Below are 25,780 nucleotides of genomic sequence, written 5' to 3'. Positions count from 1 at the left end.
AGCATTTTAAATAGAAATCTTTTATAACATAAATGCCTTTATAATAAATTTAATGCATCTTCGTTTGGTAAAAGTATTAATATTCATCAAAACAAAATCGTACTGAACCACAAACTTTTGAACAATAGTTTAAATTAAAAAAAAAAATGTAAATAAACAGATAAAGTCAAAGAGAAACTACAAATCGCGTTGAAAACAAACGGCACGAGCCCTCTCGCTTTCCATAGATTCCAAAGGTGAGTCATATGACTCGTCTTGACAAATCAGAGACGTTTAAAACGTGCACGAGTTGAGTTGTTCTTGCAAACGTTGGCGTTATTGGAAAGGGAAAGAGTTGTATGTAATGTAACTATGGATGATTGTGCCGTTTTCACCTACACTAACAAGGACTTTATAAATGATGTTTGTTCCGGAAATCAGAACCGGTCCAGATTTGACATCGCGCTGCGGTCCGGATGGACTGAGAGGAAGAACGCCGGGCTGTTCAGGTACCAGCTGGACGATCTGGAGACGCGCATCCTCCCCGGTCCCTGCGGATACATCGCTCAGCTGAACATCATGAGAGGCATCGAGAGACGAAAACCTCAGGAGATCCTGAGCGTCCGGCAGAACTTTGACCCAAAGCAGTTCAATTTCAACAAAATCAACCCAAAAGAGCTGCTCTTTGAATTACAGTGTGAAGGGGGGTGCCATCAGAATTGTTCAAAACGAAGGTGCAAAGTGATAATAAACGTCAGTCCGCTGGAATTCGGTCACTGTCTGCTCGTACCTGAACCGGACCGGTGTCACCCACAGATACTGACCCCTTTGGCCGTCCAAATGGGGATAGAAACGGTTCTGCTGAGCGCTGATCCAGGATTCAGGGTTGGCTTCAACAGCCTGGGTGGGTTTGCCTCAGTTAACCATCTCCATCTTCATGGCTACTACCTAAACCACCAAATGAGGATTGAGACCTCCCCAGCAGAGCTCATCCTGCCTAAAAAACACTTGTATCTCCTCCTGGACTTCCCAGCAGGCTTTCTGTTCTACACCCAGGGTCCAAACCTGGATTTGACAGTCAATGGGGTGTGCAGTCTCACTGATATTCTGGTTGACAGGAACATCGCACACAACCTCTTCATCACCCGAGGTTGTCCTCCGCAGAGGGAGCGTGACCCGTCTTCATCCCGAATCGGGGTGAGGGTTATCGTATGGCCCCGGTTGTCCTGTTTTGGGGCCAAAGAGGAGTCTGCCTTCAATGTGGCCCTGTGTGAGCTCGCCGGTCACCTTCCCTTCAAAAACAGAGAAGACTATGAGACAGCCAGTGAGGACGCAGTGCAGGACATCGTCCGGAAATATTTGCTGCCCCAAGAAGAGTTCAGTGAATTGCAAAAGCATATCATGAAAAGTTTATAGATGGCACGTGTCAAAATGTCCTGCATTAAAATTTCAGGGAACATAGAATAAATATTTTTTGTATTAAATATCAGATTTTATTAACACAAATGTGTCATTCTGTCACTTGAAGTTGTATATGAAGTGCTGCTAAGTTATGTAGTATTATTATGTGGTGTGGAAACAGTGATGTTTGTGTATGTATATAATAATAATAATATGTGTATGTTTGAATTATTTGTATAATTCACATATTTGTGAATTAAATGTTATTATAATTAAATGTTAATGTTATTATCCCCTAAAGATAAGTTAAAAGGTTAGTTCACCCAAAAATGAAAATTCAGTCATTTATTTCTCACCCTCGTGCCGTTCCAAACCCGTAAGACCTTTGTTAATCATCGAAACACAAATTAAGATATTTTTGATTAAATCTGATGGCTCATTGAGGCCTTCATAGACAACAATGGTAATTCCTCTCTCAAGATCCATTAATGTACTAAAACATATTTAAATCAGTTCATGTGAGTACAGTGGTTCAATATTAATATTATAAAGCGACAAGAATATTTTTGGTGCGCCAAAAAACTAACAACTTATATAGTGATGGCGATTTCAAAACACTGCTTCAGGAAGCTTCTGAGCATAATGAATCAGTGTATCGAATCAGCGGTTCGGAGCGCCAAAGTCACATGAATTCAGCAGTTTGGTATGAGATCTGAATCATGATTTGATACGCTGATTCATTATGCTCCGAAGCTTCCTGAAGCAGTGTTTTGAAATCAGCCATCACTAAATAAGCCATTATTTTGTTTTTTGGCGCACCAAAAATATTCTTGTTGCTTTATAATATTAATATTGAACCACTGTACTCACATGAACTGATTTAAATATGTTTTTAGTACATTAATGGATCTTGAGAGAGGAAATGTCATTGCTGGCTATGAAGGCCTCACTGGGCCATCCGATTTCAACTAAAATATCTTAATTTGTGTTCTGACATTTAACGAAGGTCTCACGGGTGTGGAACGACATGAGAGTGAGTAATAACTGACAGAATTTTCATTTTTGGTTGAACTAACCCTTTAAATATAGACAATTCTGCCATTTTAACCAGGACATGGAGCTTGTCATTGCGTCGCCTGTCAATGACGTCATATCCGCTACGCTTTTGTTTTGAATAAGCTACATCTTGCGGCGAAAATTATTACATATTGTGCCTTTAAGGCTAGTCTGTGTAACCGGGGGGAGTAAGTGACAGTGCCATCTACAACAATAATACAACAAACATTTCAAAAGGTTGTGTGCTACGTTTATTTATTTTTAAAGAGACAACGCATATCATATGAGCGCTTGTGTCCATCATGTAAATGTGAACGATTTAGCCATACAAGCTCATTTTCAACTGCAGGCGTGACCTCATCACTTTGCATGCTTAATTCACTGATAATTTCTTGGCATTTATTTTAGCAGATATATTTGGTGATCTGGGTATTCTATACATACATACTAAAAATAAATAATGTGCACAACATGGTATAGCCTATCTACTACAGCAATTGTAAAGTACTTCCATACAGCACAAAACTTTAAATCCTTCTCTATAGCGCTCTCTAGTGGTCTGAGGTTGAATCGCGGTTATAATATTTAGATTTGGGGAATAAAATAAGTATTTGTTTGCTTAGTAGGCTACATTAATGTTTCATTAATTTATTTATGTTTTACAGTTGAAATTCAGTTATTATTAAATACTTAATTTATTTAATTATAAAATTAAATCAATCATCACTTGCCTGTCTCAGGATTAATACACTATGATTCCTGATAATATCATGGTTCCATTACAGATTGTTCCATCCCAAACAAACAGTCTGACGTCTGAACTGTACATAATGGCAGTATTTCATAAAAACGCCAGGTAAGCGGACACTGTTATATCTGAATCAGTTTTTGATCAGATTGTGATGAACAAAGCTGGTTATGCTACACGACACGCGCAACGCCCCATCTAACGACGCTCATTCAGGACAGCAGCGTATGTTTCTTCAATACAAAAGGAGCATGGAAGAAAAGCTAATTTGATGGTGAAAAGATATGAATCTTCCCTTGAGGCTCATTATAGTTACGCGACAGGAATTTCACCTCAAAGCGCAGTCTGACTGTCCTGTTTACAGCTCACTGAGGTAATATCCCTCCCGCGTGTCGAACCGAAACCGCACGCCCGAGAGGATCCAACCCAGACAACGTAAAGCCACTCTGGCGTCGTTTAAACGCTCTCTGTGGCCTCAAATACCTATTAATTCCAGGTGATGGTTGCTGTAACTAACACTAAACCGGTCTGAGGAGACCTGTGTCATCTGTTTCACACCACAACAAAAACCCTGCTGTGCATCTTGTGTATAGGTCCTTTTATCTGGTACCACAAACACTCAAGGGGTGATATATTAGCCTTTTACCTTTACTGAACTGATTCTAGGCCTACTTGTTGCTGTGAGGTTTGACTCAACCAATAGAGGTCAAACCTTGACTTGATTTCAACGGGATGGGACAGTGATGGCTAAACATTCAAGGTGCAAATATGGGTTTGATGGCCCCTCTTAACACTTAAACAGAGGACACGTGTTTAAAATGCTCACATAATAATGTGAGATTTATTTATGCATTCAGTAAAACCCATATTTAAATGTTCAATCATTTAACATTCCAGTCAGTCCTCCTACCAAAAAGGATCTTTAATTGGCCAATACTGAAACAAAATGGCCGTAATTTATGATTGCTTACCATTTTTGCACTTTATGCCAATCTCTTAATCGGGTACAATGCATCACTTAAGTGAAACGAATTAAAAAGAGCCGTATTATATTACATAAAGACAGTCAGAGGAGACATACAAAAAACGAATCGCCTAACAAATGCTCAACGGAGAGGGAAAAGAGTTTGCTTAAGCAGAACAAGCCCCTCTCCTCACAATGACCCTTGGGACTTAAACAAGGGAAAATAGAAGTTGAATTCAAATGAAGTATTCATGAACCTTAAAAGCAAATATGTTTTGTTTTTACATTTGCAAAGATAAAGAATAAAACAAGAAAAGTCTTGCTCATGCATAAAGCCACACTTGCTCCATGAATCAGTAACAAATTTTATTCAGCACTCAAAGATCTAGGATAACCAGCCCGTCCACCAAGTGACGCCTGCAGACAGAAGACTGTTAGCAGAGCGCGACGGATAACATTTACAGTGCACATGTAAGAACACTATGTACTAATTACTGTACACGAAACTGGTGGAGGTTTAAACCCTCCAGTGAAAAACTTCAAAATAAATTGTCTGGATCTAATGGCAGCATAAACATGTCAATGTCTAGGCTGAGTATTGTGGCTACAGCAATTCCCTGAAGCATATCTAGTCCACTTTGTTGTATAGAGCGCAACAGTCAGATTCCTGAAGTAAGAAATCCATTCATTTTCTCCATATAAACCTTTAAATACAGACCTCCTGTGAGCTACGAGGTTGATAATCAATGTTATTTGCTTCTGTTGACGATGTCAGCCCGCATTATTTCAGCTTATTTTAAAATAATCATGTTTAACAGCAGAATTCTTGGTGAAAAACTACATTACCCATGATGCTGTTGTCACGCTGAGTGACTGTAATGAATCGCACAGCGATGGAGAATTCAAAACAGTCTTTAATAAACAAAATCCAAAGGGAACACACAAGAGTTACTACAGGAAAAAAACTCAAAACCACTATAACATAATATGACACAATGAACTGAGGAAACTAAGGACTTAAATACACAGGGAGTAATTAGGTAACTAATGAACAACAAGTGAACATAATCAGCAACAAAGGGAACTAAGTAGCAAACACAGTAATAAGAGTCCAACTGAGGAGAGAGGAAGGGGGATGAGGGGCTGGCGAAGGGGCAGGACTCAGGCGAGATGATGGCGGGAGAGACCATGGTGGCGATGATGGTGGGAGGAGCCAATGAGGAGACAAGAGCAGGAAGAACCAGGCAGTGAACCAGAACACAGCCAGGATGAAGACCCACGACAGAGTCAAAGGAGGGTGGAGACTTGGCTGGTCTTCAGGCAGAGCTGAAGAGCCAATGAGACCACGTAACACAGATGGATCTGGAGGCAGAGCCACAGCGACAAGCATCCGAGGTGGAGACTGAGGACCAAGGCAGAGTCAGAGGGAAGGCAGAGCCTGAAAGAGCAAAAGGGGCGGAGGGATGAAGGTCTGGAAGTCCATGGCACAGGTAGAGCGAGGACTGACCAAGGCAGAGACGGAGAGACGAGGGACCCTGGTGGAGCTGTAAGGACAGCGGCCCAAGGTGGAGCCAGAGGGACGAGGGAGCCTGGTGGAGCCGTAAGGACGTCGGCCCCAGGTGGAACCAAGGGAGGGCCAGTTGGCCGACAAGCCAAGGTGGAGTAAAAGGGTTTGGTGGCTGGAGGTGGAGCCAGGGAATCCCCTTGTCAAGCGGAGCTGGAGACCAGAAAATCGAAGGCAGATTGTAACAGTTCATATATACGGGAAGAAGGAGGCGGGAACTGGCGAATGTTCAAACAATAACCTTTTTATATAAAATAAACAGACGGAAGCACAGGGAGCTCAGAACGAGAGAGGGAAGAGAGGAAAAAAAAGGAAAAAAAAAACTTGGTCCGGTTCCCAGACACACTGCCGCTCGATCCTCAGCCAGCCGAGAGGCTCTTCCTCGCGGTACCATGCGATGATACTGGACGCTCAGTGGACGGCTCGATCCTCCTCCGCCCCCTGGCGGCTGGCGATGGCTCCTCCGACTGAGGACAGCCGGCAACAAGTCTGCCGTTCCCTGCTCCTCCCCTTCATGGTGGACGGCAGCAGGCTCTGGCCCACGACGAATGGTGGTGACTCCTCCGCTCCCTCTTGGACGGCAGCCACCCCACCTTGTCCCAGGAGCACGGAAACAAGCTCTCCGTCTCACCTGATGATAATCGATCCAGCACCAGTGCCTCGGGGAGCCACTCGTGATCTTCACACTCCCGCGCTGCCTGACATCTGCAGCACCGCGATCCCCCTCAGCAGCGAGGGCTCTCCGATAGCATGTCCCTCCTTACTCCCGGGTTTCGGCACCAATGTAACACAGTTCGTATATACGGGAAGAAGGAGGCGGGAACCGGTGAACGTTCAAACCATAATCTTTAATATAAAATAAACAAAGAACAAAACGAAAGTAATGCCACACAAACATAACAAAACATAAAATAAAGTCCAGGCCTGGTCCTCTCTCGTCCTTTACTGTTGTCGCTCCTCCTTTTATGCTTCTGGAGCTCATCTGTGAGAGACTCAAGGCCGGTGTGCCTCGCAGCTGAAGCTCGTTATCACTCACGTCACCGGTCTCGCGCCGTTCCACATTTTGTGTTCCAAATCAAAATTCCACAAATCAAAGAGTTGAAACAAGCAAAAAATGCTAAAGTTACCAAAAGATCTCTTTAGCTCCGCCCACTCCCTCAAAGCACAGCAAATTAGGCAAACAAATCGCTCTCCCTACACTCTCAAAATATTGAAATATTTGAATATATGCATATTTTGCCATAATCTTAAAATATATTGTTTTATATAGCCTATATAATCAACATTTTTAAATGAGTAGTTTGTATTTCTCCATCGTTTTTAATTCGATTATGCTGTTCGCAATGCTTCATGGGATTGTAGTTCTTTCCCTCATTAAATTTGTCAAGTACATAGTGTTGTACCTTTATATTTTTGTCAGATTTTCAAAAACTTTCTTCAAATCAAAGTTGGCTTGGTTCTTAGCTTAAAACATTTTAATGAAGACTATTTTGAAATCCCCATGGGAGAAATGAATGGACAAAATACTTCGGGAACCAATGCAGCTGAAAAAGTGGACAAGCACTGTTGCACTCTATAACCTCTGCCATAGGAACCGATGAAACATGTCGTCCTATAGCCTTGTCCGTCCTCCTTTGAGTCCATACTTCGGTGACATAATGCCAAATAGACTGTCAGAACAAATGGGACATTTGACAACCATCGTAAGACCACAAGTACACATTAAGCATGCCATTTGGGACAATGTCAAATACCCAATGGAGACAGGAATGAAATGGTCCATTTAAACTAACTTTCTAAAAATATTTTGAGCCTCAGGAATTACACCTTCACCATGTCAAAGTTCTCAATCTTCACAATTAAGTACAAGAGGAAACAGTGAAAATTAATGGTCTCATTCAGGCATACAAGCACAGATTCTGTCTGATCAATCATTAACAAGTTCAGCCCACTGATGTCCAGAACGTCCACTGAGTCAATGCCCGGAGAAAGAAAAGCTTATACCAAGCTTAACTGTAACATATATGGACATTGCACAAATGTGTGTATGTACCAATGAAAAAAATTGGTTAAAGTTTAAAAATGCTCCACAAATTAGGGATAATTGCCTCCTTTAGCAAATTAATTAAAATAAACTAAACTGGCTCCTCCTTGGCCAGATCCAGTTACAATGACAAGAATCCCAAAAAAACTAAACGTTCAAATATTCTCTATGTGCAAAGATTTTTGTCTGAGCAATTTGTTAATGAAACAAAATCTGAGCATTGAGTTTATTTCGTAGGTATTCTTTCTCATAAACAAAAGGAAAAATAGTTCAAGGTTATGTTATGATTTAAGTCAAACCAATCGAATAGTTATGAATCTAATAGTTGACTTATCAACTCAAACTTAGTTCTTACAACAGAACAATTAACAAAAAAGTCATGAATAAAATTATGCTTAATTTAAAACGTCATGTGACACGTAAGTGTATAGTATTTCATTGAATTCAGGACGTAGTACACCAGCTGTTCATTTAGAACATAGCCAAATCATTTCCCGCGTAAATGGCGACATCTTGTTAGCGTCTTTAAAGGAACACTCCACTTTTTTTGAAAATAGGCTAATTTTCCAACTCCCCTAGAGTTAAACAGTTGAGTTTTACCGTTTTCGAATCCATTCAGCCGATCTCCGGTTCTGGCGGTACCACTTTTAGCATAGCTTAGCATAGTTCATTGAATCTGATTAGACCGTTAGCATCGCGCTTAAAAATGACCAAAGAGTTTTGATATTTTTCCTATTTAAAACTTGACTCTTCTGTAGTTAAATCATGTACTAAGACCGACGGAAAATAAAAAGTTGTGATTTTCTAAGCTGATATGGCTAGGAACTATACTCTCATTCAGGCGTAATAATCAAGGAACTTTGCTGCCGTTCCATGGCTACAGCAGTGCAATGATATTATGCAGCGCCTGTGAGCCCCTGCTTGCACAGGGAACGTGCCTTGCAACCATGGAGACGTATGTGAGAGACGCTGCGTAATATCATTGCGCCTGCTATAGCCATGGAACGGCAGCAAAGTTCCTTGATTATTACGCTGGAATGAGAGTATAGTTCCTAGCCATATCAGCCTAGAAAATCACAACTTTTCATTTTCCGTTGGTCTTAGTACACGATTTAACTACGGAAGAGTCCATTTTTAAATAGGAAAAATATCAAAACTCTTTGGTCATTTTTAAGCGCGATGCTAACGGTCTAATCAGATTCAATGAACTATGCTAAGCTATGCTAAAAGTGGTACCGCCAGAACCGGAGATCGGCTGAATGGATTCGAAAACGGTAAAACTCAACTGTTTAACTCTAGGGGAGTTGGAAAATTAGTTTAATTTCAAAAAAAGTGGAGTGTTCCTTTAAGGCATATGGCGTCAGACGTTCCGTGGCTGAAAAAATGCGGTTTGGCCGAACAGATTCATTCTAAATTCTAAAATTAAAAGTTTTACCATGAAATATCCCAATAAACATATAACAACTGAACTGATTCCAAAGCAACAAAACATGTGCTTTAAAATCCAGTTCGCATCATAAACGTGTGTACAAAAGCAACATGTGGCATGACTTGTAGCAATCAGTCATCCAGACGTTTCTCGCAAAGATTGTTTTCTTTTTCTAAAGAAGGGGGCCGAGAAATGGAGATACAGACACACCTCCGCGCTCCCGCTGCGTTTAAAAGTGACTCTAATGCGCGTCCACGTCTCTTAACAGCATCACCAGTCCTCTCAATGAATGATCTGCAGACATGGGGAACTGCGTTGCGAACATGTGCGACCGGCCAAAGAATACTAACATTAAATTCAGTTTACCTGCCGTGTGTTTCGTCTGGCAGTTGTCTATGATTATTCTTTTTGGGGTATTTATGCGGTATGATGAGGAGTCAGATACACACTGGGTTTACCATAGAAAAAACAACAATATCACAAGTGATATTGAGAATGACTTCTACTTCAGATATCCAAGTAAGTGCATTTTTTTATTATTGCCTATTTAAAATTAATTTATCATTTTATTTTCCTTATTACAATTGTGTTATATGTATTTAAACATCTAGAATATAGTATTAAACTACAAAAATAATCTATTAAATGATATAATATTTGTTGGTTTAATGTCATGGTCATATTATCAACAAATTCATCACCATTCATTGATTGTGATATTAATGTTTATCAGCTTTTCTCTTGCTTGTACACTTGGAAACATGCATACCTCCTTATGCACATGGGACTGTGGTACTGAGGGAGTTAGAGGATTCATTTCACTATCCATTGTCGTCTTTTGATTCTTCGAAGGTGTGGTTGAATTTTTCAGTCATGTATAGATCTTCAGACTTCTAGCCAGACTCTCCACTGTTCTCCAACTATCAACGTTTCAAGTGTTGGATGACAGGTGGCATATGAACTCGGACAAACTATTGTTTGCGGACCGATCGGATGTCATTGAACGAGTTTTGTCATGGTTGAGGTGTGACGCCGCAGAAGTCTCTTGGAGGAGTTCATCTTCTAGTAGTCCACTTGTGTTAGTTGTGATTGGGTGGAGTTTGGTATAAACACAAGGAGTGATGATATGCTCCATGTAGCTCATTTGTTAGTGGTGTGAGATTTGACACCACTTAATGTGCCTTTAAAAAAATGTATCACTCCTGCTATATCTGAATGTACTTGAGTTACTTGGCACAGAAAATGTTCTTTGTGTATAAATACAGTCCAGACATCTTGTAATTGATCCAGGCTGATGCTACTGTGGGAGTTCCGGTTGTTGTTTTTTTGACACCGACCTGAAACTTAGAGTTTTGTGATGCAGGCGTCTTTTGGTTGAGAAGGATTTCAAGGTGAAGCTTCATGTCAGGTCAGAATGAAAGGATAACCTTGCTAAAGAAGCAAAGTGTTGTCAGTTTCCAGAAGAGATTTCATGGTAACAGTGGCCAGCAGGATCTTTGTTTCTCTGTGCAAATAAGGGCTTGTTCAGAAACCACAGCACTGTCTGTTGTCATTAGCTGTTTTTTTTGTGGCGTCACCAGCATCTAGATGTCCTTGTGTGTATACTGTGGAAAACATCTCGACAATTACCTAGCCCTTTCCTGTTCTGAGAAACTGTTGTTAATTTTAATCTCTGCTACAATTTATGCAAATGTGCTCCTGCTTTGACCTCAGTTATGTCACCAAAAGGCTCAGATTGCAGTTTGTGACTTGCTAAAACACATTTGTCCTTAGTCATATGAGAATGATGCAACTGGATTTTTTGTTGTAAATATACATTTTGTCTCAAATCTTTTGTCTTCCTATTGCCTATGGCAGGCAATATAGGTGGGGAAAATTGTTTTAAAATTTTATGTTCACTGAATTTGGTTAATAGTACTATTTCATTCTGATTTCAAAAGGCTGATGTAAAGTCTATAATAACTTAAATGTATAAAGTAATAAATAAAATCATTAAATAAAATTATTTTGAGCAAGAATGCATTAAATTGATCAAAAGTAACAGTGAGGATAAAAACAAAAGTAAAAAAAAAATGCTGAATTTTTCAAATTTATATTCGTCAAAGAAAAATGTTGCGGTTTCCACAAAAATCAAGCAGCACAACTGTTTTCAACATTGTATTAATAAGAAATGTTTCTTGAGCACTAAATCGGAAGATTAGAATAATTTATGAAGGATCATGTGACACTGAAGACAAAAAAAATTCAGTTTTGTCCTCACAGGAATAAATTACATATTAAAATATAAGAAAATCTTAAATATAGTTATTTAAAAAAAAAAAAAAAAACAGTATTTTTGAAAAAATAAATATAATCTTTGTCAGCATAAGAGACTTCTTTCAAAAACATAAAAAAATCATACTGACACAAAATGTTTGAACGGTAGTTTACATAAAAATATAAATTTTAGATGGATAGATGTTGTATTCCTAACTCTTGTTAGTCGCTTTGGATAAACGCATCTGCCAAATGAATAAATGTAAATGTATAGAGTGTTTGGGAAAGTTACTTTTATCAGTAATGTTACAATATTGTGTAATTCCCTAAAGATGTAACTAATTGCGTTACTTTGTTACTTTTTACAGAAAGTAATGCGTTGTATTACTTTTGCATTCCTTTTTCTCATCTGGGCTGGGCTTTATTGCTTGTGTTTTTTTTGTTTTTTTTTCATAACAAAAATATATATTTTTGGAAAATGTAAGGTTCTTTCACACCAAAAGTGAAATGAATAAGCCTCAGGCTGAAGGAAATGCAAATTCATGCCTGTACAGTAGAGGGCGCAGCTCTTGCTCTTCAGCAATAAAACCAAAAAATGAAATGCATGTAATGTTTAACTAAAGTCATTTTTTTCTTATTTGTATGGTTGAAGCTACGCAAGTTACGCAATATCGCGCTCATTATCGCAGGTGAATCGCCTTCGATAATGAATGTGATATTGCGTAGCCTGTCAGTGATCCACGGCTCTGTCTATTAAATGCCGCTCCATTTGAAAGCAGGTGATGTCGATTTCGCGGTAATCAGGGAACCAGCTTTACTGACGAAATGCGCATGACAATCGCATGCGATATATCGCCCAGCTCTAAGTTGTATGTTTAAAAGTAATGCGTTACTTTACTAGTTACTTGACAAAAGGAATCTGAATACATAACTAACTTTTAATGCATTACCCCTAACACTGCCTGTATATTTCAGGAAGGGAACATCATATTTAGGGGTACTTGGCATACTTTTTTTTTTTTTCTTTTTTCTTTTTTTTTTTAAAGCTGTTCCTAAAGTTGGTCAAAAAAAAAAAAAAAAAAAAAATCTCATCACCATAGACCAAATATTCAGATTATTTTTCTCCATTCTGAATATGTGTTAACACCCTTGACAACTTCTTTCTATTTCGTCTGATTTCCATTGATTCTCGATATGATCTTGCTTGACTGAATTGGACTTTTTTTTTTTTTTGCTCATTTCCTGCAGGTTTTCAGGATGTTCATGTCATGATCTTCGTGGGGTTTGGGTTCCTCATGACCTTCCTGAAGCGCTATAGCTTTGGTGCTGTCGGATTCAACTTCCTGATTGCAGCTTTCGGCATTCAGTGGGCTCTTCTGATGCAAGGCTGGTTCCATTCTCTGGACTACACTGATGGAAAAATCAAGATCGGGATAGAACAGTACGTTTCTTCTCTTTTGTGAGCTATTACAGTTGCCAAAGAAAAAAGTTTTATTTAAAATTTAAATTATTAATTCTGGTATCTGATTCTCTGCACCAGAACTAGTTGATTTGTTTAAGGTTTTATTTAGAAAAGAATGTGAATCTAGTTTTGATGACACAATACAACCTTGCAGGTGTCACTTCCCTGTGGGAATGAAGGATTTGTTTTGCATTTAAACCGTAATTAGAAAAACAGCCTGACCAAACTGAAATGTGAATGATCCTAGTATGCAGATGCAGGCATTTTATATTGTTTATTTTGTATCCAGCACTGTTTACTACTTTGTATGAAGGATTTGAACCTAAAAAAAGTTGTAAAAATGCCAAGTTATCTAACATTTTAGTGTGGTTTGTGTACTCTTCACACTGAATTGGACTGCTTCAAACTTCAGGGCTGAAAAGAAAGGTAGAAATGTTTCGTTTAAGGGTTTGTTTCCTCTGTGTTCAGATTGATCAATGCAGATTTCTGTGTGGCGGGGTGTCTGATCGCCTACGGTGCCGTGTTAGGAAAGGTCAGTCCTGTGCAGCTGTTGGTGATGACGCTGTTCGGGGTCACGCTGTTCGCCGTTGAAGAGTACATCATCCTGAGCCTCCTCCATGTGAGTCTGATCGCTGTTCTATTAGGCTGTCAAAGTTCTAAGATTAATAAAATGTTTTAACATCAATAAAGTGTTTTATACATGTACAATCACTGAATTGTTCATGTTGTCAAGTATACAAATATTTTTTATTTTATTTTATTTTATTATCTATGTGCGTGTATAGCAGATGATATAATCTGGTATATTTGAAATTTTTATTTTATATATATTTTATTTATTTATGTTTTTTTCAAACCCAGCAGGTAAAACTATATGGAATAGCATTCACAGTATATTATCTGTTAAAGGTTAACTCTGCCAGTATGTTTATGTGTACACTAACATGAACTGTTTGATGAGCTCAAAGCTAAGGGTCATTAAAAGTATCGAGTTCAGATGAAGGACATCAAATAACTTCATGCTAATCTTTGTTTATTGATTCAATCCCTGTTAGGCTAAAGATGCTGGCGGCTCCATGGTGATCCACACTTTTGGAGCTTATTATGGTCTGTCCATTTCATGGGTTTTGTATCGGCCTAATTTGGATAAAAGCAAACATATGAACGGGTCTGTCTACCACTCAGACGTGTTCGCCATGATTGGTAAGCGTCCATAAAGGGGTGATTTTACTTTTTTAACTTTAGTTAGTGTGTAATGTTGATGTTTGAGAATAAACAACATCTGCAAAGTTGTGACACTCAAAGTTCAATGCAAAGGGAGATTTTCTCTTTTAAAGAATTTGCTGTTTTAAAACTACAATAAACAGCTGGTAGGGACTACAACGAGATTCTTCCTGGGTTAGTGACATCACAAACCCTTATATTTACATAAACCCTGCCCATGGGAACACACAACAAAGGGGGTGAGGCCATGTTGGGCTGCTTTAGAGAAGAGGAAGAGTTGTTGTAGTAGAGTGTTGTTATCATGCCGTCATTTTACGCTGGACTGCTTCACAAACGAGGGTCAATTAAATGCTGGATTTGCACAAAAGATTAACATCCAGTTTCATTCTAAAAGTTGTAACTTCTTCCTGAGTCTCTCCATCAGTGTCGACTCCGGTTTGAACAATGTAAGGATGAACACTGTTGTCATTTTGGCTGTGTGAGATTATCCAGCTTTGTTGTTGTTGAGCAACTGAAGCACAAGCTGTTAAAGCTCCACCCTCTTTTGGAAAGGGGGCCGGGAGCAGCAGATCATTTGCATTTAAAGGGACACGCATAAAAATAGTGTGTTTTTGCTTACACACAAATAGGGGCAAATTTGACTCGCTACCGACACATTCTGGGGACACCAGAGACTTATATTACATCTTGTGAAAGGAAAGGAGCATTATAGGTCCCCTTTAAATCTCGTTGAGTTTTTGTTATATTTTAGGATTAAACATAAAGGCCTGGTTTCACAGACAGGGTTTAGATTAAGCCAGGATTAGGCCTTAGTTCAATTAGGACGTCTAAGTAGCTTTTATAAATTTGCTTTGGAAAAAAAATCATTACTGGTGTGCATCTTGAGACAAAACAATGGCACTGGCATATTTTAAGATAAGTCAGTGCAAACTCAAACATGCATTTTAGTCTGGGACTAGGCTTAAGCCTTGTCTGTGAAACTGGGGGACATTGTTTTTAGAAACTGAAAGGACTACTGAACATCCTGTGCAACTTGAACTAAAGCTTGCTTAGCAAATTCGCAAAAGGACGCTGATGCAAAGATTCACTGAAGGCTCAGATAGTGTTTGCATTCTGGTGTCTTGTGCAGGAACCCTCTTCCTGTGGATGTTCTGGCCAAGTTTCAACTCTGCCATTGCTGATCATGGAGACGGTCAGCACAGAGCTGCCATCAACACATACCTGGCCTTGGCCTCCACCGTCCTCACTACAGTCGCCATGTCCAGCCTGTTTGAGAAAACAGGGAAACTAGACATGGTAAGCATCCTTTATTAATATTATTATTATTATTTTTTTTTTTTTTTTGCAGACCTGACTCACTTATTTGCAGGATGAGACATGATTATTTTATTTTATTTTATTTTATTTTATCTTATTTTATTTTTATCTTATTTTATCTTATTTTATTTTATTTTATTTTTTTTCACAGGGTCATAAAAAAACTGTAAATTTTAGATTATTTTAGAAATGTGATTTCCAGGTCTGGAAAGCTTACAGAAATTAATACAATAAAATATTGTCATGGCAATGCCATGAAAATTATTCTTATTAATATACTGAATATATAACACATTTCTGTAGTTATGATCTGTTTTAAATATGTAGTAGTAGTAGTAGTAGTAGTAGTAGTAGTAGTAGTAGTAGTAGTAGTAGTAGTAGTAGTAGTAGTAGTAGTAGTAGTAGTAGTAGTAGTAGTAGTAGTAGTAGTAGTAGTAGTAGTAGTAGTAGTAGTAGTAGTAGTAGTAGTAGTAGTAGTAGTAGTAGTAGTAGTAGTAGTAGTAGTAGTAGTAGTAGTAGTAGTAGTAGTAGGTTTTCAAATGTGAATTTGAAACTAAATTATACATTTTTAATTTAACGGAAAGAATCCCAATCCTGCCAGAAGTTGATGCTGTTTAAAATAACATGTTTTTTTTTTTTTCCCCCCTTCCAGGTTCACATCCAGAATTCCACACTGGCAGGCGGAGTTGCTGTGGGAACAGCAGCTGAGTTTATGCTGATGCCATACGGTTCTTTGATTGTGGGATTCTTCTGTGGCATCATTTCCACGCTGGGTTACATTTATTTATCTGTGAGTCTTACCCGTCAGAGGAATTATTCCAAATCATTCTCACAGCCAGTGACTGGATATTTTTCAATCAAGAATTTTGTTACAGTAAAAACTTTGCTGAAATTGTCTTCTGTTATGATTGCGTAAACCTCTCATTTGTCTCTGCTCCTCAGCCAATCTTGGAGGAGAAACTGAAGATTCAGGACACGTGTGGCATCCATAACCTGCACGCTATGCCAGGGGTCATTGGAGGAATTGTGGGCGCCATCTCAGCCGCTGCCGCCACCAACACCGTTTATGGAGATCTAGGGTCAGTGTGTATATATATATATATATATATTTATCTTTTTCTTAATAGTATTTAATGCTAATATTAATAATGCTATTTATAATAATTAAATAACTATCATCATCATTATTATTCATTATTATTATTAATATTAATACTAATATTAATGTTATTTGTTATAATTAATAGTAATAAATTACAATCTTAATATTATAAAAAATAAAAATGTATTAACAATAGAATTTAATATGAATGTCTTATTTATTATAATTATTAAATAACAACTATTAGTAGTAGTAATAGTTTTTTTTAAAAATTATATTAAATAATGTTAGTATTCGTATTAAAGGCACAATATGTAAGATTTTTGGATTAAAACCACTAGAACAGTTATATATTTTGCTGACTTGTGTACTTACATTATCCTAAATGTTTCCAAGAATGTTTAAATCCAGAGGATTAAGCAATTTTAATCAGGACACGTACCATGTCATTTGGTCGCCTGTCAATGACGTGATACCCTTGATTTCTGGTTTTATTTTGTAGAAACCATGGAAACACCAAAGACGCTTTAAAGGAACACTCCACTTTTTTTGAAAATAGGCTCATTTTCCAACTCCCCTAGAGTTAAACAGTTGAGTTTTAGCGTTTTCGAATCCATTCAGCCGATCTCCGGTTCTGGCGGTACCACATTTAGCATAGCTTAGCATAGTTCATTGAATCTGATTAGACCGTTAGCATCTTGCTTAAAAATGACCAAAGAGTTTTGATATTTTTCCTATTTAAAACTTGACTCTTCTGTAGTTAAATCGTGTACTAAGACCGACAGAAAATAAAAAGTTGCGATTTTCTAGGCTGATATGGCTAGGAACTATACTCTCATTCAGGCGTAATAATCAAGGAACTTTGCTGCCGTTCCATGGCTGCAGCAGTGCAATGATATTACACAGCGCCCATGAGCCCCTGCTTGCACAGGGAACGTGCCTTGCAACCATGGAGACGTTTGTGAGAGACGCTGCGTAATATCATTGCACTACAGAAGAGTCAAGTTTTAAATAGGAAAAATATCAAAACTCTTTGGTCATTTTTAAGCGCGATGCTAACGGTCTAATCAGATTCAATGAACTATGCTAAGCTATGCTAAAAGTGGTACCGCCAGAACCGGAGATCGGCTGAATGGATTCGAAAACGCTAAAACTCAACTGTTTAACTCTAGGGGAGCTGGAAAATGAGCCTATTTTCAAAAAAAGTGGAGTGTTCCTTTAATATATTATGTGTTTTATTAGACAGGTGAGCAACTCTTTGGATACATTCATCGACAGAAAACTAATCATTGTTATATAGCTCAACACTGTAAGTCTTATTGTTTAAATCTTGTTTTCTTGATTTACGGCGAGTAGCATCTTTTACAATGACTAATATCTATCTAGCTTACTGCAGTAAAGTGTCTCATAGCAACCGCTGAGCGAACACACAGAGTAGAATAATACCAACTTTCAACACATAAATCTATCTAATATGATAATAAACAGCGCTGCTTTACTCCACATGCACATGACCGGAAGATGTGGAAGTGCTCGTCTGCGGCATAATAAAAGCTCCACTGCTATCGAGTCGTGTGTAGCGCTCGTCTCTCATCAATCGCTCCAGCGGACTCGTTCCACTCCAACGGTTTTCAGCCACACCCTGCTTCATACTACAGTAATGTTAATAAATCTCTAGCTCACGCAGGAACATGATTTCTGCACAAGTCCCGTCGGATTCTTTTCCACAAGCTTTAGACATGAAGACAGCATCTCCCATGATTCCACAAAATCAAGGCGTCATCAAGCTACACTTTTTTTTTTTTTTTTTTGTTTTTTTTTTTTTTTTTTTTTTTATATAAGCGACCTCTAGAGGCAAAAAATTATATATTGTGCCATATTTGCCCATTTCAGGTTGGAAAATACATTTGACTTTACGGCAGAATTTGCGAAGCGGGTACCCACTGTCCAGGGAGGATACCAGGCAGCAGGACTGTGTGTGGCCTTATGTTTTGGAATCGGAGGCGGCATATTCGTTGGTAAGAGTCTTTTGAAAGATTAATCCATTTTAAAGGATTTGTCCACTTTTAAATAAAATTTTCCTGATAATTTACTCACCCCCATGTCATCCAAGATGTTCATGTCTTTCTTTCTTCAGTCGAAAAGAAAATTAAGGTTTTTGATGAAAACATTCCAGGATTATTCTCCTTATAGTGGACTTCAATGGACTCCAAACGGTTGAAGGTCAAAATTACAATTTCAGTGCAGCTTCAAAGGGCTTTAAACAATACCAGACGAGGAATAAGAGTCTTATCTAGCGAAACGATCGCTCATTTTCGAAAAAAATACAACTGTATATTCTTTATGAACACAAAATACCATCTTGAATGTACTTCCCGTTTACGCATTCTTCAAAACGCTTACGCTAAATGTCTTACGCCTTCCCTATTCTACTTACGGAACGAACGCGGCGCCAGTTTCGTTTTTTTCCGTAAGTAGAATAAATAGGGAAGGCGTAGGACTTTCAGTGCAAAATGACCGATCGTTTCGCCCTTTGAAGCTGTAATTTTGATCTTCAACCATTTGGAGTCCATTGAATTCCATTATAAGGAGAATAATCCTGGAATGTTTTCCTCAAAAACCTTAATTTCTTTTCTGGCTGACGAAAGAAAGACATGAACATCTTGGATGACATGGGGGTGAGTAAATTATCAGGAAAAGTTTATTTGAAAGTGGACTAATCCTTTAAGTGCATATTGTGATGCCTTCCTGTTGTGTGCAGCAGTACAGTACAATACAATACTCCGAAGGGATTTGTTGCAATTGTTTGTCATGTAATGGCACAGGTGTGGTGTTTGTAACATGAAACCTAGAGAAAACAGGGTTGGAAGACATTTGGTAGTCATTCCACGAATACACTTGATCTTCACCTGACATGAATGGACGGGTGTATTCGATTTCAGTTTGTAATGGAAATGCCACATTTATCATGTTGACATAACTGTATTGTTCCACCAACAGGCCTTGTTCTGAAGCTGCCCATCTGGGGTGATCCTGCAGATGAAAACTGCTATGATGACGAGGTCTATTGGGAGGTGAGACTTTTATTTATTTATTTATTTTTTTCTTCTTTGAAAATTATACAAAAAAAAATGTTTACAAAAAATGTCATAATTTCAAAGTTACATGCAGTCCAGGGATTCCCCAATGATTTTTATCAGCTGATATATTTACTTAAATTAATTATATTATTGACCTAGCTTCATATCTCAGGCATTAAGTCAATAATAATAATAATAATAATAAATAGGTAAATAAATGAATAAATATTAAAGTTAACAGTTCTCTGTGTTTTTTGTTTTGATTTTTCTTTGATTAATAGCTTTTTAATAAACAAACCCCCTGTCGTTCCATCATGAACACCATTCTGGAAAACCCTGACATAATGTAATATTTAATGCACTTAATATTTAATGCATTATCCTATTCAAATCAACAAGTAGTCCGATTAGATTACCTTAAAGGTACCCAAGAATGCTTTTTCACAAGATGTAATATAAGTCTAAGGTGTCCCCTGAATGTGTCTGTGAAGTTTCAGCCAAAAATACCCCATAAATTAATTTTAAATTCATTTTTTATTCTATTTGGCATCATTAAATATGCACCGATTCAGCGCGCGGCCCCTTTAAATTGTGCACTCCCCGCCCCCAAGCTCGCAACTCTATAATACATTGCATAAACAAAGTTCACACGGCTAATATAACCCTCAAAATAGATCTTTACAAAGTGTTCCTCATGCAACATGTCTAATCATGTAAGTACAGTATTTATTTGGATGTTTCTTGATTCTGAATGAGTTTGATAGTGCTCTGTGGCTAAAGCTAACATTACACACTGTTGGAGAGATTTATAAAGAATGAAGTTGTGTTTATGAATTATACAGACTGCAAGTGTTTAAAAATAAAAATAACGACAGTCTTGTCTCCGTGAATACAGTAAGAAACGATGGTAACTTTAACCACATTTAACAGTACATTAGCAACATGCTAACGAAACATTTAGAAAGACAATTTACAAATATCACTAAAAATATCATGATATCATGGATCATGTCAGTTATTATTGCTCCTTCTGCCATTTTTCACTATTGTCCTTGTTTGCTTACCTAGTCTGATGATTCAGCTGTGCACAGATCCAGACGTTAATACTGGCTGCTTTGTGTAATGCCTTGATCATGAGCTGGCATATGCAAATATTGGGGTCATACATATTAATGATCCCGACTGTTACGTAACAGTCGGTGTTATGTTGAGATTCGCCTGTTCTTCTGAGGTCTTTTAAACAAATGAGATTTATATAAGAAGGAGGAAACAATGGAGTTTGAAACTCACTGTATGTCATTTCCATGTACTGAACTCTTGTTATTCAACTATACCAAGATAAATTCAAATTTTAATTCTAGGGCATCTTTAATGTAATGTAAGGAATTACATAATCAACCCAGCACAATTGTTTTTTTTTTGTTTTGTTTGCATATATAGCTACATTTTATTTAATTTGTAAAATAATATATTTGTATTATTTCATTGCAGGTTCCTGAGGATGAAGAAAGTGTTCCTCCCATCCTGGCCTACAACAACCACATGATCCCCAACAAACATGCAAACATGTGAGTACAGAAATAAAGTGGTGACCCTTCCTTTTAAAATGGCACACGTCTTCTTCAGTTACTGTTTCTTCAGTTAGTAGTTTATGTGAACTCTAGACCGTTTAATCTCTGGTCGAGTACAATTATAACCGATGTCTTAAAATAACAATTTCTTGTCATGCATAAAATATCCACCAGGGGGCACATGATGGCTCAGAATACCAATGGAGGCATTGGTAAAGCATTTAAAGTTCAGGATGCTTTTTGTACTACATTTTTACTCTTAAAAAGTGTAATTATTTAAATGTAACAATTGTTTAAAGCTTAATTATGAAAATGCTAGACATGCATGACAGCCACTGAATTGAAAATTCACAATGAATTAATTCATACATAAATTAGTATTTATAATTATCTCTTTCATAATAAAATGAAAAATGAGTAATAATAATTTATTATTATTATTATTTAAATGTTACATTTATTTTAAAGAAAGATTACATTTAGATACATAGTATTTCAGATCATGTGACATTAGGAGTCGTTTTCTTCTCTCCACCACAAGGTGGCGCTTAATGACCGCATTGAGTTTAGGACCAGCAAAATCAAACTGAAAGCTGAAGGTAACACATGGTTTCTCATACAGGACAGAGACAAACTTCGTGGAGCAGCATTAACACGTGGAATCAGATCTGCAGTGATCCGCGTCACTGGGAAAAACATCTGCTTTCCTGCTGCTTTCCCTGAAGACAACAACTCACTATCTGCCAAAATTACAAAGGAGCGTTTCTTTTGCTTTCCTTTAAGCATAGACCCATACTATCTTAATGATACAGAGAATAGTTATTTTATCTAATTTGCAGATCCAAAGATTATCAGATTAATCAGACCGATAAAATGAAAATAAAAAAATAAAATAAAAATTAGATGATTCTAGATTAAAGTGACTTTCATGTGAATGTGTTTGTTCAGAGAAAATGTGACCAAAAAACAACCTCTAAACCTCCAAGCTGTTACATTTTTAAATTTTACAGGTGTTCATTTAAGCATTTGTTATTCAAACCTTTTTTTTTTTTTGGTCATTATGATGTAATTATTTTGTTTTATAAGATTAAAAAAATGTTTGTCTTAATATTGTAGGTGCGAAACTGCACATTGTGTTCACATTCTTAACAGCAAAATTCTATAATCTTTTATTTATAGATTTTACCCAATAATTTGCCTGTCCATGTCAATCAGCATGCGCACATATCATCTCTAAATCAAATATTTATTTTCTTAATGTTTTAACAAACGGCAACGATGTGCAATATCTGTATGTAAATATTCCTACATGTTTCTCCTGTCTCTTATAATGTAACACACACATTTAATTTGTTTTGACCTTTCAGTGTGTTATCTTTATTGTAAGATTATTAAAAAATAAACTAATATTAAACCTTTCACTACTGTCCAGATTAAATTATTGAAGTGATTCTTACCTTAAGTTAATGTGTTCCCTTTTTTTTTTTATCCACAAATTCCACACTCATTTGTAGAAATACTTGAACTTCTAGCACACACATACACAAACATAAACTATAGCATATTGTAATTATTTTTAAAATAAATATAATTATGCCCACTGGTCTTAAAACATTTAAATATATTTTCTTTCTTTTTTTCTTTCTCCTTTTTTTTCTGTTTTGTGCTCAAAAACAGCAAAACCTGATTCAAACCACATTTAGAGGTGGTTTGAAATGCAATTCCACTCAGATTTTTACAGAGGTGTCTGATTCTGGACACTTTTTACATATTTTGGATGCTCTGGCTGCTCAAATCAGATTTCAAACTGTCTTTTATTCTTAATGTGACACAACAATAACGTCAAAACCAGTGGCGGAAATGCCGGAAGTGTCCATACTGTATTCAAACGGTTTGTCCAAAGATTTCAGCCGTGACTACAGCCCAGAACATAACAATATATACCAGTCTCCTCCTCCGCTGAGTTTTCTCAGAGCGCCTGAGAAAGTCTGCCTGAAAATTTCTGATTTGAGGAAAAAAATCTGAAGTCTGAACGTATTCCTTTGAAGAAAAGGTTCTATATAGAACCTTTTTAAAGGGTTCTTTTAGGCGCTTTATTTGTAGAACCTTTGAGGGGTTCCCATCATGGCATCATTTTATGGATCTCGTAAACATAATTTATCACTAGAAAAAAAAGCTGAAATAACCCATTAAACATGAAAGTATTATGCAATCATTTAACCTTTTTGGCATAAAGAGTTCTTTACAATTGAGTCAAGAACCTTAGAGTTCTATATAGAACCTCACTGAACTTTCTGTTCCTAAAGTCTAGTTTATTCATTTTAATTTGGAGAAGAACTGCAGTTTCATCCACTGAACGCTAGAGGAAGGACATTTTTGCTGCTGTGTAAACTTTGTTTGAACCCTTTTGAGCAGTCCGGTCCTTTTTGTTGGCCAGTGACCATCTTGATGTCCCTTGTAGACTCATGGTGGGGTGAAAGGTCATGACATTTGCTTGTCTGGGGTCGATTGGTTGATGTCAGAGGAGATCATGCCACATGTCTGTCTCATTAAACACAAAACCAAACAGATATCTGGATGTTGGAGGTCAAAGGGGAAGATGAATGCCACAGGTGAATGCAGTATAAGACGTTTCAAACCGAAACAGCATAGAGTATATTTTAGCAAACTATATTAGAAATATTTAGCAGCATATTAGAATGATTTCTGAAGGATCATGTGACACTGAAGACTGGAGGAATGATGCTGAAAATTCAGCTTTGATCACAGGAATAGTTTGACTGTATATTTAAATATATCAAAAATGTCTGAATAATTTTTGGTTTGCATGTTAAAATATATTTTTTTCATTTTTTATTTTTAGTTCATTTATGTAAGTGAGGATAGCAAAATAAATAAGTACCCCAAAATTCTTCATACAGTGGACTACCAGTAAAATTGATAGAAAAAAAATGGAACCAAAAATTATTCAGACAGTTTGACCTGACCATGTTTTGCTTTAGTGTTATCTGACATAATTAAGATTTTTTTTTTTTTCTGACACAGTTTAACTCTGAGATCTTGTCATATTTTATTGCAATATTCTTTAAACTATAGTGAATAAACTGTATTAATGAATGAAATGTTCAAGGTGTCTGAATACTGTTTGCTTTGACTGTAAAACAAATATTTTAATTTCACAATATTACTGTTGTACTGTATTTATTAAATAATTGCAGCTTTGGTGAGCATAAGAAACTTCTTCAAAAACATCTAAAAAATGTTTCCAAACTTTTGACAGGTATGTGTTTTGTTTTGTGTTTTTTTTTTTTTTTTTTTTTTTTTTTTTTTTGTTTTGTGTTTTTGTTTTGTGGTATTTGGGGAAAAATGAAACAACAGACGAAAGTTTGGAGACACTTGACTGAAATCGTTTCTCATTTTGAAACATTTTGATCTGAAGGTTTGTTTTTTTTGTTTTTTAAAGGGATGAAATGGACAAGTTATTGAAGAAAAAAGCCACCAAATTCCCAGCACACGTCAAATCTTTCCTGAAACTGGTTGAGAGACGTTAACATTTTGGGTCACTCCACAATTCTCGTTCCATTTTGTTTCATTTCACAGTTTCAAAATGATAAAATATTTAGCCATAAGCAAACTCTTCCAGACCGTATCCATGAACCTTTAATTTCCCCTTTATGGGAAGTCAGCATGTGACATATTTAGATCTTAGCTCCCATCTCGTCAATGGACGTGAGGAACAAACAAACGTTCCAATTAACTGCTTTGGGTTCCTGCGGAGGGAAGCGGGAAACCCCCTCCTTTCTATTTGCACTCAAACACCCCTTCTCCACCTTCTCAGCATTCAGAGGCCTCGCTCTCATTCTCTCTTCCCTGCAGGCCTTTCGCGCCTAATGTATATTCATTTACCACTTAAAGGACGGACACAGCACCCTGTTAAAACTAAATCAAGCTCCATTCATGACATGATCCTTTTCGCCAGGCTCAAAGGGCTCCGGTCTGAGGGGGGCTGTGACCCTGAAGACGCAGAGTGGGGTAGAGCAAGGGAGGGGTGGGTTTGATCCTATAGCCCCTTAAAAAAGACAGCACTGTCTGCCTCGACGGTGATTAAGCCGACCAATGGCGGATGCGGCGAGCACGACGGCGGGAATTTAGAGGAGGCGTGCTGGAGATTAAAATATGTCACGCCCATTCAGAGCCACTGGGATAAAGGAATAAAGGAGCGTTATAGGAGGGAATGAAGGGATAGTGGGACGAGGTCTTTTCACGGCTGATGACTGATTGCCCGTCTTTTGATTGACAGCCAGTGTGGAGCTGAAGGGTGGGAAAGTTCTGGGTGGGGATGATGTTGAGCTGTGAGAAACGAAGGTTAGGACATTGTGTGTGAGAAGAGAGGCTTTGGTGAGAATCTCCACGCCGGTAATTAGCTGTGACCGTTACAGACACTCAGTAGCGCGCTGAATATTACAAATAAATGTTTTACGAAGATTAGAAAGGATAATGTGGAATTAAATGTGTGCATTGTGGCCCCAAAATTTTTTGAGATGCCCAAACCAGACACAAAAATGGCATTTATTGCAGTCAAT

At 37.5% G+C, this 25,780-nt stretch overlaps 2 protein-coding genes across 2 annotated transcripts; both read left to right on the top strand.

Moving 5' to 3' along the window:
- Nucleotides 1–281: 281 nt before the first annotated feature.
- gdpgp1 (GDP-D-glucose phosphorylase 1) lies at nucleotides 282–1,697 on the top strand. Its single transcript, XM_067380265.1, has one exon. It carries the CDS (start codon nucleotides 352–354, stop codon nucleotides 1,393–1,395), a length of 1,044 nt encoding a protein of 347 aa, XP_067236366.1. The 5' UTR covers nucleotides 282–351; the 3' UTR covers nucleotides 1,396–1,697.
- Nucleotides 1,698–9,464: 7,767 nt separating this feature from the next.
- rhcgb (Rh family, C glycoprotein b) lies at nucleotides 9,465–22,608 on the top strand. Its single transcript, XM_067378812.1, has 11 exons — nucleotides 9,465–9,704; nucleotides 12,690–12,882; nucleotides 13,372–13,522; nucleotides 13,959–14,106; nucleotides 15,257–15,423; nucleotides 16,097–16,234; nucleotides 16,387–16,523; nucleotides 18,440–18,564; nucleotides 19,547–19,620; nucleotides 21,118–21,194; nucleotides 21,820–22,608. The coding sequence occupies exons 1-11, from the start codon at nucleotides 9,488–9,490 to the stop codon at nucleotides 21,848–21,850; spliced, it is 1,458 nt and encodes a 485-aa protein (XP_067234913.1). The 5' UTR covers nucleotides 9,465–9,487; the 3' UTR covers nucleotides 21,851–22,608.
- The last annotated feature ends 3,172 nt before the right edge of the window (nucleotides 22,609–25,780 follow it).

This window comes from Chanodichthys erythropterus, chromosome 24 (assembly GCF_024489055.1).
Source record: "Chanodichthys erythropterus isolate Z2021 chromosome 24, ASM2448905v1, whole genome shotgun sequence".
NCBI lineage: Eukaryota > Metazoa > Chordata > Actinopteri > Cypriniformes > Xenocyprididae > Chanodichthys > Chanodichthys erythropterus.
This window is presented reverse-complemented; position numbering and strand designations above follow the sequence as displayed.